Here is a 13,573-nt window from a genome sequence, read left to right on the forward strand (position 1 = left end):
CAAAGTAGAAGTTTTCCAAAGGGTTAGAAATTTGTGAGCCTCATTATCAAAATTTAATCTATGTCCCAATGTGGCCCAAAGGTTTCTCATTGCTCATATTCCTGAAAATAAAACACCTTTTCTGCTCTATGTTGTTCCAAGTAGTTGCCATGATTGCAAAGGAAATAGATAACTTTCCAACTTAGCCCATAAGGGATAATATTCAATTATATTTTCATTTCACCAGCAGGTGGCTGGTAAAATATTGGCCTAATGGTGGTCTCTCATAGTTGAGGTATACCTATGATGAAAATTACAGGCCTCTCTCATCTTTTTAAGTGGGAGAACTTGCACAATTGGTGGCTGACTAAATACTTTTTTGCCCCACTGTAATTCTGTCAAATACGGAAGATGCAATTTTCCATCGATAAAATGTTAAAGAAGAATGCAAAACTTAAGAAAGTGTTTGTTCAGTCTGCAATAAGTGAACATTAATCAAATGCAGCAAGGCGTTTCTAAACAAAACATGCACAGGTTTGCATATAGATGGAAGATATAGTGGAAATATCTGTGCTGCTCATGTTAATATTGTTTTTCTTTATAGCTGCAGTTTCTAGCAATTTCATGCAATGCAGTCCTTTTTTTTTTTTTACTACCTGCTTCCCCCTACCTCCTGCCCCACCAGGAAGGCATGTCGGGACAAAGGATTCTGGAGGGAAAACCCTGATTACCTAAGCAAGCTAATTTCTATTTTTCATGGAAGTAGATGTCCAGTTGTACTGGCTCCTATAAATGATCAAAGATCTTGGCTTTGCTTCCAGCCTTTAGGAAAAAATGGTGTCAGCTGTGCTATGATATCAGCTCTCTATTTCAAATATTTATTTTGACATTTTTCAGCATTCCTTTGGGAATGTCTAATGACAGAACAAGAGCTCCTTGAATGTTTTCTTGTAACACTATATTCCGATGACACTGTTGCCTGAACATTCATATGAAATTTTAAATTCCTTTGCAGGTAAAAACAAACGTATTCAACCTCACTGGGCACCACCCCAAGGAACAGCTCAACCCAAACTCTGCTTATACAATAGTCTCACTCGTAATAAGGTGAACTTGTTTTTCTTTCTTACATCTGTGGATAACATGTTCCTCGCATCATTTTTGGTGCATTAGTTTTCTAGGCTTGGAAATAATATTTGAGACAGCAATACCCCAAGGATTGCTGTGGAATCAGTAGTCTTACTTTGATTCAAAGTTGCTATTTTCAGGCTTAATAAATGCAGCAGTTTTCATTCATTGCCATGTGCTTTTACTTTGTAGGATGTGTTTCAACCCCAAAATGGCAACAGGGTCAAATGGTATTGCTGTGGCCCAACAGTGTATGATGCTTCCCATATGGGACATGCAAGGTAAAGTAGGGATTTTGTTAGAGCTGAACAAATCTGTCATGTATGACCTTGTTCATTTTAGAAGCCTTACTTTCAGTCTGCCCTATTTCTGCGTCAATTGATTAAGAAACACATGAAAAAATCATAGTCATTTTTGTTTGCACCTTTCCTAATATATGATTATTGCAAGAAAGCTATTTTATATTCTCACTAAGATATACAGTTCTGGTATATCTTTCCAAGTTTCCTTTGCTTGGAAAGTAGCAGCACATATACAAAATTAATTTGTTTTTTTATTATTATTTTAGATCATATATTTCATTTGATATCCTGAGAAGAGTTTTGAAAGACTACTTCAAATATGACGTCTTCTATTGTATGAATATTACAGATATAGATGATAAGGTAAATGTAAATACCTTAATTCAGTTAATTTCTGGAATGAGACTTCCTGCTGAGGTTATTTAATATAATAGTTAATTGCATTTTAACAATATCTTTCTCACTAGTTGAAAGTTTTAATTCTTAAGATAGACAAGTACTGTGAATACCTATAGTAGCTTTAAAGGGGAAACATAAATAGACAGATGTCTACTTGAAGAAGCTTTCTGTTTGATCATCAAAAGATGAGTGGCATAAGGTTAAAAGATCAGGAAAAATATGCATGTTCAAATGTGGTGGTTCCATCTTCACGTATATGCTTGCTTCCTAGACAGAATTTATTTTTTGTTGTAGATCATAAAAAGAGCAAGACAAAACTACCTCTTTGAACAATACATGGAGAAGAGGCCATCAGCATGTCAGCTGCTTGAAGATGTTAAGCTGGCCTCTATGGTAAGCTCATGGTCTGTTCCCCTCCCTTCCCCTTGTGCAGGAAAGATCGGACAATGGGTGACGTAAGAATCTTCATCCAAGGAATGTATTCCTAGGAACTGTTGCTGGAGTAGGTTGGACCAATGATTAGCTGAGAAAAGCTTAGTGTGAGTTATAAAGCAATGTAGGGTGAAAGCCAAGGCAGTGACCTGGGTTTGAGCTTGTTCCAGCTAGAGTATGAGCTAAACAAAAGAGCAGACTGAGTGACTGGCATTTCTCTCCCAGAATGACAGGCCAATTCATTTTTCTGAAAGCAAGGAAAGTAAGTGATTTAGGACTAGGTAATCAGCTGCATTGGGCCTGTGTTTGCTTATCTCAAAGCTGTAACTTTCTCCTAGCTAATGCTGAATCGTTTTAAAGCATTCATTCAAACTGCTTCCTTTTCTTGGTTGAAATTCAGTCCAATAGACTGTCATTTAGTTCTTATACTGGGGGGAGTTAATAAATTTATTAAAAAAGAAATAATTTACCATAAATGAATCTTACTTTGCATGATTTGCTTTGAATGGACTTCTAGTCATTTATCTATTGAAGAGACTGAACATTTAGCTGGCAGTTGATGAAAGAAACAAGGTGGGGAAAACACCAGGGAATCAGCCCTTTGTGCTCCACCTGGTATTATAACAAGGTGGAGGTGGGTTGGTCTCCATTCTGCCTTGAAAGGACTATTGTCAGTGACTGAAGATAAACCCAGAAGTCAGACTCCCAAGTCATGAGAAGACAATGAGAGAGACTCATAAGGGGGATCTCTTAAAACACCCATTCAGATCGTTGTTTATTCCACTTCACTCCTTCCTTTTTCCTTTTCTCTTCCTGTTCTTCCCTTTCTCACCCTCCAGTTCTTTGGGAGTTTCATCCTTTTTGCCACAAATAGTGGCTGATCCCTTCAGAGTCCTGCAAAATGCTTATGGCTGGCACTGAGAAGTGCCAAAGCCTTGCTGTTCAGTGCTACCACTGTCAGCTTCTCTCATTGCTAACATGCCCTATGAAGAGTTGCAGAGTGCTTTGGATCATAAGAAGAAAGCCTGGAAGGTTGCACAGGTAGCCCCCTTTGGCAAGTCCTTCAATCAGATGTGTTTTTTCCCATGATTGCATGGCAGCAGCTGATGATCCTGGAAAAAGATGCACCTGTTTTGCGGAGCTGCTGACACAGGCTACCAAGCACCCCCGCGGGCTCCAAACCATCTTTTCCACTTGGAATCCAAACCACTGCATAGCCCTATTCCTTATAGCCACATCCTAATACGTTCTTGTCTCTCACACTCGCAAGCCAGTCTGAAAACAGCTCCTTTTGCCCAAGGTTTGGTTTCAGCTCCCCTTTCCTTTTATTTACCCCGAGGTTGATTTGTACTGCCGCCCTCTCCCCTGCTGCCAATCAGACGTCAATCTCTGCATTTGTTTGCCTCCAGCTTGTCCTTGATAATTGCCAGAAACATTCCAAGGTCATTTTTGAAGGGGTTTGGAAATTAAATAAATGATGAAATGGAAATGTGCAAATATTCGTAATTTTCATAATTTGCTTGGAAGGTCCACTTCTGTAGTGTAACTGCCTGATGAAGAACTTTGGAGAACTCAGAAACTGGCAGGCATACTCTTCTGTAACATTTTGGTTGGTCCTAATAGAGGGATGACCCAATTAATAATTTTTTTATATATATTTTTCCCTGCATTGGCCGACTTGGCTATGATTGCTTCTATGACATAATTAATGTTAATGAGAATTTCTGTTTTCTTCTAAAATTCAGATGACATTCTTACTTGAAGCATGACTGCCTACATAATAGTTTGATTTTAGAATTCTATTCCTATGACTAGGGGATAGGTGATAGTCACAGTCTCTTGGAGAAGAAAGGTTGCAGGCTGCACAAGAGCAGAGGGAGAGGCCACAATCAGAAGGGAGCCGGACCTGTTTTCTTCCCTCCCCTCCACACATCCATCCATTTCCTTGTTTGCACATACATGGATGCATGCATGCATGCACGCATGCACATACTCACACAATGTCAGGAGGCTTTTAATAGTTGCTTCTTATCTATCTTTTTACATGCTGATGCTTCTTTGTGCTCTCATAGAAGTATCCACATGGTTTGTTTATCCATGTTTTCATCCATGTTTCTTAATTTAGCTCTTTTCGGCAAAGCTGAAAGAAACTTTTGACCTTGATAAGAAACAGATGCTGGAAAGGATTGAAAATTCAGTGAGAGCTGCTCTGGAACCACTAGAAGATGCCCTGCAAAAGAAGCTCTCTGAGGGAGAAGTCAATAAACATGCCAAGGTTGGTGCTCTTTTCTGAAAAAGATTGCAAACCATTTGGGTCACTGCCTTTTGATACATTGCCACACACACACTCATTCACTCCCCAAAGCAAGGTCCCACTGAAGTCTCTTTCCCATGAAACTTAAAAAGCATGTGGGCACGGGCCTCTGGGGTTTTCTTAAGAATTGTGGAATTGTGCATTATGATAAACAGCCTGTGTTAAATATAATGTATTTTTCAGATTTTGTTGCAAGAAGCAAAAGATACACTCTCTGAGTGGCTGGACACTAAGTTGGGCAGCCAGGTGACTGACAACTCTATATTTTCCAAACTTCCCAAATTTTGGGAAGAAGAGTATCATAAGGATATGGCAGCTCTCAATGTAAGTAGACATGCTTATTCAACAAAACTTAAAAAGACACGCCTGAATAGTATTGTTTATGCTTCATTGTTTCAGATTTCCTCTCCTTTGCAAGACTAGAAAGGAAATATGCGATGTTTGTAGTTACAAGCTTCAAACCACCATTGTAGGAAACTATTTCAAATAGATTTTGAATCAGAATTTTATTATGATGATAAACTGAAATCTTCGGGTAAAATCCTCAGAAAGTCTGCTCTTAGTACTGTGTTTCGAAACTGTTACAAAGTGAAACATTTGTTCCTATCTAGAAAATCAGACTTATAATGAGGCTCCCATCAAGAACTATTTGTGTTCCACAACAGTTGGAGCAATGTTGGTTTCTATTTTCAGCTTGAAGTTTATTTTTCAGTTTCAGTTTTTGGAAATTGATGTTCTTGATTTCATTAAGCAGAATAATTACCCAAGAATGGTAGGAGTTTGAGGATCAGTTTCTGTTTGTCTCTTGTTTTTAGGTTGCGTTTAATTAAGATTTCCCTGCCAAGTTTTATTATTATTATTATACTAATATATAAGTTTCTTTAAAAAAGAACTTTATTAAATTTCAGCAAAGAGTAAAATATTGGAAAAAAGAAAAGAGAAAAAAAGGTCAGAAAAAGAATACAAAAAAGAAAAAGTAACTTCCAACTTTCTTTGGCACAGGCATAAACATAAAATACGTTCAGCTCTTACTCTAATATTTAAAAAACTACAAAATAAATCTATATCAATAAAAAATATAAGGAAAACTAATACAAAGTATTTCTATAGTTATAAAATATATCGTCAAAATTGAAATTTCATTTTTTTGAGTCTCAAGTAAAAAGTCCAAAAGCAGTTTCCAAATAGAAACAACTAATATATAATTTTAACTGTGAAGCAGAATATATTTTGGTGCAGCAGAAAAAAGAAAACACTTGTTTTTTTTCCAGGTATTACCTCCAGATGTCTTAACTCGTGTTAGTGAATATGTACCAGAAATTGTGGACTTTGTTCAGAAGATTGTAGATAATGGGTATGGGTGAGTATAACTTGACTTTTTTCCATTGATCTCTGTAACATACAGAAAGTGATGAGAGTAATAATCTGAATATCTGGCAAGCAACACACTGGCTTCCCTATAAAGGAATATTTCCAATGTCCTTTTTATATAAGATAATCTAACTTTTCTCTACATTATATAACAAAGAGTTACAATAAAGATTTTCAGCTATTTTACATGCGCTCCTGAATTAATCCTAATCCAGTTTTCCTTAGCCTGATGCTTCCAGATCAGCTGGATTACACTTCCAAACATCAACCTCCAGCATAGCCTAGCTTTCCTAAATTCTATATATATATCAGCCATGTAAAACTGTTGAAGAATGTTATTTACATTCAATAACAATAACATTTCTGTTTAGTGAAACTGTAGTTTTGCCTTCTAGTTATGTGTCCAATGGATCTGTTTATTTTGATACACTAAAATTTGATGCATCTGAGAAACACACCTATGCAAAACTGGTCCCTGAAGCTGTAGGAGATCAAAAAGCGTTACAGGAGGGTGAAGGTAATTTAATTTCAGTAAATGAGTTTCCAAGAGAATATTTGGATACTGGATAAAGAAGGTTACTGATTCTTATAATTCTTTCTTCTGTTTCTCCTAGGTGACCTGAGTATCTCAGTGGATCGTTTAAATGAAAAGCGATCTCCAAATGATTTTGCTTTGTGGAAATCCTCCAAACCAGGAGAGCCTTCATGGGATTCTCCTTGGGGCAAAGTAAGGATAGCAGAGATTGAACAATCAGTTGCATGACCAGGAGACACATCTATTTCCTTGGGGGAGTAGAAAGTTTTGATTTTTTTGTTTTTAAATTTTCTACAATGCCATTTCTGTAAGCAGACCAAGCATGGAAATTTGTGCACCCCTTCTTGTATATGATTTTCACCTGTGCAACAGAATCCTTGAATTTAGGGCACTATTATTGTATATTCTGCATATGCATATCCATATACACTAAATAAATTTGGAATAAATGATAGTGTCTAACAACTACACCCATTATTAATTTTTATAAGTCCAGGGAGTACAGCTATGTAAAAATGCTGGCTCATAAAGCATATAAATAGCCTCTTGGTTTTTCAGCTGTGGTCTTCATCTAATCAGCACTGATCAGGTTCTCAGATTAAAACTATCTATTATTGCTTTGAAGAAATGGCCCTAGAAAGATACAATTTGAAGTGTTTTTCTTCTGTGACCCAATAATTTTATAGATGAAATGTATTTATTTACTTTTCTTTTTAACAGCCTTCCCATCTGAGTTGGTTATAACCTGAACCCATTCTTATTATCTTTGGCCTCATGGCTCTGTTAGCAGACTTCTTCACAATTTTTACAGTTTTAGGTTCCAATTATATAGTCCTAATGTTCTTCTAATCCACCAGCTGATTGGAGACTTTAGAAATATTTCTCTGCTAATGACTTTAATTCTTAAGCAAAAGACAAACATACCCTGCAGTTTGAAGGACGCCACCTTATACAAGGTGATGAGCCCATCATTATTCTGTACTTCTCCAGAATTCATTGCCCGAGCAGAATCATTTAATGAATATAATGCAGGTTAACCTTTAATATTAAATAACCAAGCACATTAATCCACATGATTAATCGTTTATCACCATGTGTAAATAGGGACGTCCAGGATGGCATATTGAATGTTCTGCAATGGCTGGATCCATTCTAGGAGAATCTATGGACATTCACGGAGGAGGTTTTGATCTTCGTTTCCCCCACCATGACAACGAGTTGGCACAGTCTGAGGTAAGTGGTGTAATACACTAATCCAGTGGTTCTCAATCTTTTGTTTCTGAAGTCCTGTATATCCCTCTATTTAAAAAACAAAACAAAACTGAGCCCCAGCAAGACGGGGACAAAAGGATACTTTTTCCAAGAAGAACATTTATATGTATACGTGCATTCTGTTACTATATTGATCCGTTACAAAGAAGTGTGTGTTTGAATCAATAGAACATCCTATACAGCTCAAACCCTAGATTGCACTTCAAGTGCTTGCTGGTCAACCCCAGGTCTCACTCCCTCTATATTTCCTGCTCTGTGATCCATGTCAGAAGGTGGAAATGGGCAAGGCGTCCTTCCCAACAGCTATAACAAGAAAGCAGGCCTCCTGTTTCAGCAGCGGCCCCCATAGCTGGGATCAGCCAGCCTTGATGCATTAGATCAGGGTTCCTCAACCTTGGACACTTGAAGACGTGTGGACTTCAACTCCCCGAATTCCCTAGCCAGCCATGCTGGCTGGGGAATTCGGGGAGTTGAAGTCCATACGTCTTCAAGTGGCCAGGGCTGAGGAACACTGCATTAGATAGAGACTGGGAGCTCTGCCTTTCTTCTTTCTTCTTTCTTCTTTCTTCTTCTTGTTTCCTTTCTCTTTTCCCTGTACACAGATTTGGGGCAGCATGTCATATCCCACCTGGAGTTCTTCTGTGCACCACTGATTGAGAAACACTGCTCTAGTCTTGACTGTATTCCAGGGTAGACAACTTACTGCACTCCTGATTTTGCTCACCTACAATTCCCAGTTGCTAAGAATTATTATTTAAATACCTGACTCTTCCCCCAATCATTAGGATGGGGCGAGACTGGAGCCCAGTGATTACTGTTATTGGGGAGTATTGCTTTAGGGTATCAGGCGCTGGCTGGGTTTTTTTATTGTTTCTTTTATGTTTTTATTGGTGTTAATGTGAGCTACCTAGAGTCATGATACATAAGATGGGTGGCCATATAGGTTTTCTAAATAAATGTTACTAAACCTACAAATCCTCAGACTGACCATTAAAATGTTCTTCTATTGCTTCTTCTTAACTGTAAGCTATATTACAGATTTTTTCATTTTTTATTCTGCTTATGACTAGATGACTTGTATGTTTCGACTGTTACAGTTTATATATAAAATTTTGACAAAATTCATCCCAAAATATGGTTTGCCATAACCATAGCTTAGAATTCCATATACAGGTAATCCTTGTTTAACAACTGCCCTGTTTAGCGATGATTTGAAGTTACGACAGTGCTGAAAAAGTAATTTTATGACCAGTCTTCGTGCTTATGACTGTTGCAGTGTCCCTGTGATCATATGATCAAGATTCAGGCACTTTGCAACGGGGCTGCTTGCTATGCGGCTGCTCAGGGGCTTCTTGGTGTGCTGCAACTGTGGCGCTGCCTTCTCTTCCAGTTCCTTGCACCAACCTTTTGCCTTTTGCGCCCAGCCACTATGGCCAAAGCAGAAAAACCTTGCTGCCTTTGCTATCCCTTTTTCAGACCTGCAGGCAAATGCTTTACCCCAAGCAAACGCTTCCTACACGTGGCTCCCCAGCCTGACCCAGCAGGGTGGCACAAATAAGAATACCAGCCAGTGGGGAAGACAGGAGGTGGTTTCACCCAATGGGAAAACGCCAGGGGTTGGGTCAGGGAGCTATTTGTAGAAAGGTTCACTGGAGAAGCTGAGCCAACCTCTGGTGCTTTCTTATTTGCCCTGCACTGCTGGGTTGGGCTGGACTGTAGGAAGCATTCATCGGAGAAGCTGGATCCAAAAAAGAGACAGCAAAGGCAGTGAAGCGCTTCCGCTTTGACTGCAGTGGCTGGGCACAAAAAGTGGAAGATTGGTGTGGGGAACTGGGAGAGAAGGCAGCTGGGCAGACAAATGCTTGCTGGTGCTTCCTGGGCACTGCAGCTTGCTGGGGCAGGCTGGGGTGGCTGAGGCTTCCAGGGGTGGCTGCAGCTTTGCGCTGCACTGCAGCTCAGGGGCTTCTTGCAGCCCTAGAGCCTCAACATGCCAAGAAACCCCTGAGCTGCAGTGTAGCAAGCAGCCCCAGAGCCATGTGGTTCTGGGGCTGTTTGCCGCCCTGCAAGACAGGGTACAGGGCGGCCAAAAGGACAGAGATAGGGGGAGATAGGCAGGTGGGGGGTGTTGGAGGCAGTCCCTTACCTTGCTGAGGCTCGGGGCTGGGAGGAACCAAGCCTGGAATGGTTTGGATTGGGTGGGTCCTTGGCTAACAACCAGTGGAATTCACTTAATGATGGCAACGGGGAGTGCCGTGATTGTGGTCGCTAAGCATGCAGTCACATGATGTCTCCCTTTACAACCACATCACTTAGCAACAGAAATTCCAGTCCCAATTGTGGTTGTAAGTCAAGGACTACCTGTATTATGAAGTAACATCTGAATAACTTAGATTGTTCTTTTTTTTTTATGTTGCTGCAATCTAATGGCGGTTCATATTATAATATACATCTTTGGTCTCATTGATTTTGTAGGCATACTTTGAAAATGATCACTGGGTGCGCTATTTTCTACACACTGGGCATTTGACAATTGCAGGTTGTAAAATGTCCAAATCTTTGAAAAACTTTATTACAATAAAAGATGCACTAAAAAAGCATACAGGTAAGATCTGCTAATTTTAAAATATTTCATTTTTGGTGGGTAGAAGGGTGTTAGCTGTTGCTCAGTTTATCTGCATTGTGTTGGGCTGAAAACTGGCTAATTTGCATTTAAGATTATTTCTTTTATATTGTAATTAGCATTTTGGGCTTTTTTAGAATAGCTACATATTGATAGTCTAAATGGCCTCTTCCAGCTATGATTCCCTACTATGCAGCATTTTTCCATTTGTTTCTTTAAAACTCTCAACAGCGCGGCAATTAAGGCTGGCTTTTCTTATGCATTCTTGGAAGGATACTCTAGACTATTCAAAGAACACCATGGAGTCTGCTATCCAGTATGAGAAATTCATAAGCGTAAGTTATTTTCCTTTCTTCTCATTGTTCTATTGTGCAGATGTTGGGACATACTGCTGAAAAATACCAGGTGTTCTTTGCTCCTTTCTTCATATGCAAGATTGTGGCACAAAATAATAAGGTAGGCCTATGCATCTTGATCCCCCAAACCAAACCAGCCCATTAGTCACATGTGGTAGTCATTCATGGGCTCATTAGTTTTGTTGTCTGTCAAAAACAACAAAGAGGGAGTAGGGAGGTTGGAATCAGGATTTCACAGATCATAATGCAGAATAGTAAATCGCAAATGGAGCGGGTCCATTTCACAAGGTAGCATAAGCATCTACAGGTAATCCTCACTTAACAACCACTTGTTCAATAACTGTTTGAACTTACAACGGCGCTGAACAAAGGGGTTTATGACAGATGCTCATAGTTGCAGCCATTGCAGTGTCCCCGCAGTCACGTGATCATGATCTTGGTGCTGGGCAACGGGCTTGCAATTATGATGTTATATCATCCTGTGGTCACGTGATCACCATTTATGACCTTCACTGCTGGCTTCAGATAAGCAAAGTCAGTGGGGAAGCTGGCAGGAGATTCCAAATGGTGACCATGTGACATTTCACTTAACAACGGTGAGGGGTTTGCTTAACGACAGCAACCGGAAGTGCTGGAACTGCTGTTGCTAAGTGGCATGGTCACATGACATCATGCTTTACAATCATGTTGGTTAGCGATGGAAATTCTGGTCCCAATTACCATTGTTGACTGATGACTACCTGTACTACTAACTGTGATTATGAAAAAAATGACATTAGATGTCATCATTTGCTCTAACCTCACCCTTATAGACACCTATGCTAGTGTCATGAGTGACATGTAATAACAGCAATACATTGTAAAACCAACTAGGATCAGGGCTGACTAATTATTGGAAGAAACCAAGGAGAGTCCTATCAACTTTCTTTTGCCTGGTATAGATTGAAAACTTGCCAGTTGAAGTTTAATTCAAGTGACAGTATCTTCCAAGGTTAATCTGTATCATGAGGCGTGGGGCAGACTGTTCCTTGAAAGGCTAATTAGAAATTAGAAATAAAAAACTTGCAAAGGTCTGTTTTCTTAGTTCATTATTAGCGCTCTTTAAATCAATATACAATGGAAAGCAGGGGTAGGGGAGGAAATAAAACTCTTTTAGATCATCATCCTATCTGGCAAGAAAGTTAACTCTTTTGTTTATAAATGAATTTTTTTTAAAAGGCCTTTTTATTAATGTATTCTACCGTATTCTGCAAAATCATGGTTAAGGACACACACACACACACACACACACACACACACAAAGCTTGATAGCAGATAATAACATCTTGCCTTTCTTGCTGGGTTAATCCTATTTTGGGCTGAAAATGAGTATTGAAATAACTATCTGAACAATATACTTTGTAACAGATTGTGGGCTCTTTCCCTTCCTCTCTTAGGAGTTCTTTTTAAATGTGAAAGATATCCTTCGGGCTCCTGCTGATGTGACAAGCCAGTTTGAAAAATGGGAAAACCAGGAAATTGAGCTGAATCAAAGGTGAGATAACCATTTTTCTTTCTCTCTTTATGAATAGACATTTGTATATTTGTGGCAAGGGATCCTGTTTTTCAAACTGGCATTTCCATTTAGAGCAGACAGGGTGCGTTCCTTAAACACGTCCTCCTTGAAACTCAATTATTTGTTAAGTCACATGCCAGCCAGGCCATTCATAGCACCAGTCCCAGGTCCTTGCACATGCCTTCGTAGCTGATTTCTTTTTCTGTTTAGTGCTTGGCATAGATATGTACATGCCAGGCTATGTTTGTGCATTGTGCACTCAGTTTTTCTGTTAAAGTGTGCCACCGTTCCATTATTTATTTACTTATTTCCTAGAATGGAAAACAAATACCATAAAATCCATAAGTAGGAGAAAGAAATAATGCCCCCTTCATAAGCTTTCCAAGAGAGCTATATTTCCCAGTAAAGAAAAATGGTTATTGGCCTTTAGATTTAAATGTTAGTTTTCTTCTTCCAGCCCATTATTTCCTTTATTTGGTAAAAATTAAAAGGAATAAGGGAAGGCCATCCAAAGAAGTGGGGAGAAGACCCTAGACCAGGGATCTCATACTTGCAACCAACTGGCCATAGGCAACCATCTGGGTCATTTTCTGCAGTGTTCAATACTTTGTGGTCATTGAGGACATGGTCCACCAAGGTCAGGTTGTGGAGTACTGCACAGATACCCAAGCTGAGCCATCAGGAGCACTGCAGGAAGAAAAGTATCACGGCAGCAGTGGCAGTGTGGTCGTTCACCTTGGCTGACCCAGTGGGTCTCCGAGCAAGAGCAGAGCCTGGTTGGCTGGGTGTGCGAGTGGTGCCCAGAGGCCTTTCACACCAAGCAGTGCCACTCTCTGGGAACCACTGCCCACCCTCATGCCCTGTGGCAGAGACTGCTTCTGAGGGGGTCCCAGGCTGTCTGGACAAGGGCCTTGGGGAGGCACAGCTTCACCAGGGAGGAAGGGCCAGGAGGCGGAGGCTGCTCAAGGAAAGGCATGGAGAGCCAGATCTGGCTGCCCTGCCATAGGGTTCTCTTTGCCAGGCAAGGAGTGGGAGAAACAGCAAGCTAGCAAGCGAAAACTTTCTGCTGCCAGACGAGGAGGGAGAAGAGAACGTGAATAAGAAAAAAATGAAAGGAAAGAAATATCTCTGCTGAGCAAGGAGGGAGAAAAGAAGGAAAAGCAGGATTTGGGCTGTGCTAAGCAGGATTTGGGCTATGCTAAGCAGGATAGGTTTCCTGAATTATGTCATCTTAGACATGATCTTGAAATAATAGTATATATCGACCCAGTAATAAAACCAAATGTTATTCTGGCCAATCAAAAACTCTG

The 13,573-nt window shown here is 39.8% G+C and overlaps 1 protein-coding gene across 3 annotated transcripts in view; it reads left to right on the forward strand.

Moving 5' to 3' along the window:
• The window catches only part of CARS1 (cysteinyl-tRNA synthetase 1), a 44,927-nt gene that overhangs the window by 16,697 nt on the left and 14,657 nt on the right, over positions 1-13,573 (forward strand). For all 3 annotated transcript variants that reach the window (XR_015797112.1, XM_007429584.4, XM_007429583.4), the window contains 13 exons: positions 995-1,086; positions 1,300-1,388; positions 1,676-1,772; positions 2,103-2,201; positions 4,366-4,515; positions 4,738-4,878; positions 5,826-5,914; positions 6,321-6,442; positions 6,540-6,652; positions 7,565-7,693; positions 10,205-10,334; positions 10,584-10,687; positions 12,145-12,242. Coding sequence is in view for 2 of the 3 variants with exons in the window: in XM_007429584.4 (XP_007429646.1) it covers positions 995-1,086; positions 1,300-1,388; positions 1,676-1,772; positions 2,103-2,201; positions 4,366-4,515; positions 4,738-4,878; positions 5,826-5,914; positions 6,321-6,442; positions 6,540-6,652; positions 7,565-7,693; positions 10,205-10,334; positions 10,584-10,687; positions 12,145-12,242 (1,453 nt within the window). In the remaining variant the exon portion in view is untranslated. The remainder of the gene's footprint in view (positions 1-994; positions 1,087-1,299; positions 1,389-1,675; positions 1,773-2,102; positions 2,202-4,365; positions 4,516-4,737; positions 4,879-5,825; positions 5,915-6,320; positions 6,443-6,539; positions 6,653-7,564; positions 7,694-10,204; positions 10,335-10,583; positions 10,688-12,144; positions 12,243-13,573) is intronic.

This window comes from Python bivittatus, unplaced genomic scaffold (assembly GCF_059951505.1).
Source record: "Python bivittatus isolate LINGU-HERP-01145 unplaced genomic scaffold, Pbiv_v1 ctg000480_np1212, whole genome shotgun sequence".
Classification (NCBI taxonomy): domain Eukaryota; kingdom Metazoa; phylum Chordata; class Lepidosauria; order Squamata; family Pythonidae; genus Python; species Python bivittatus.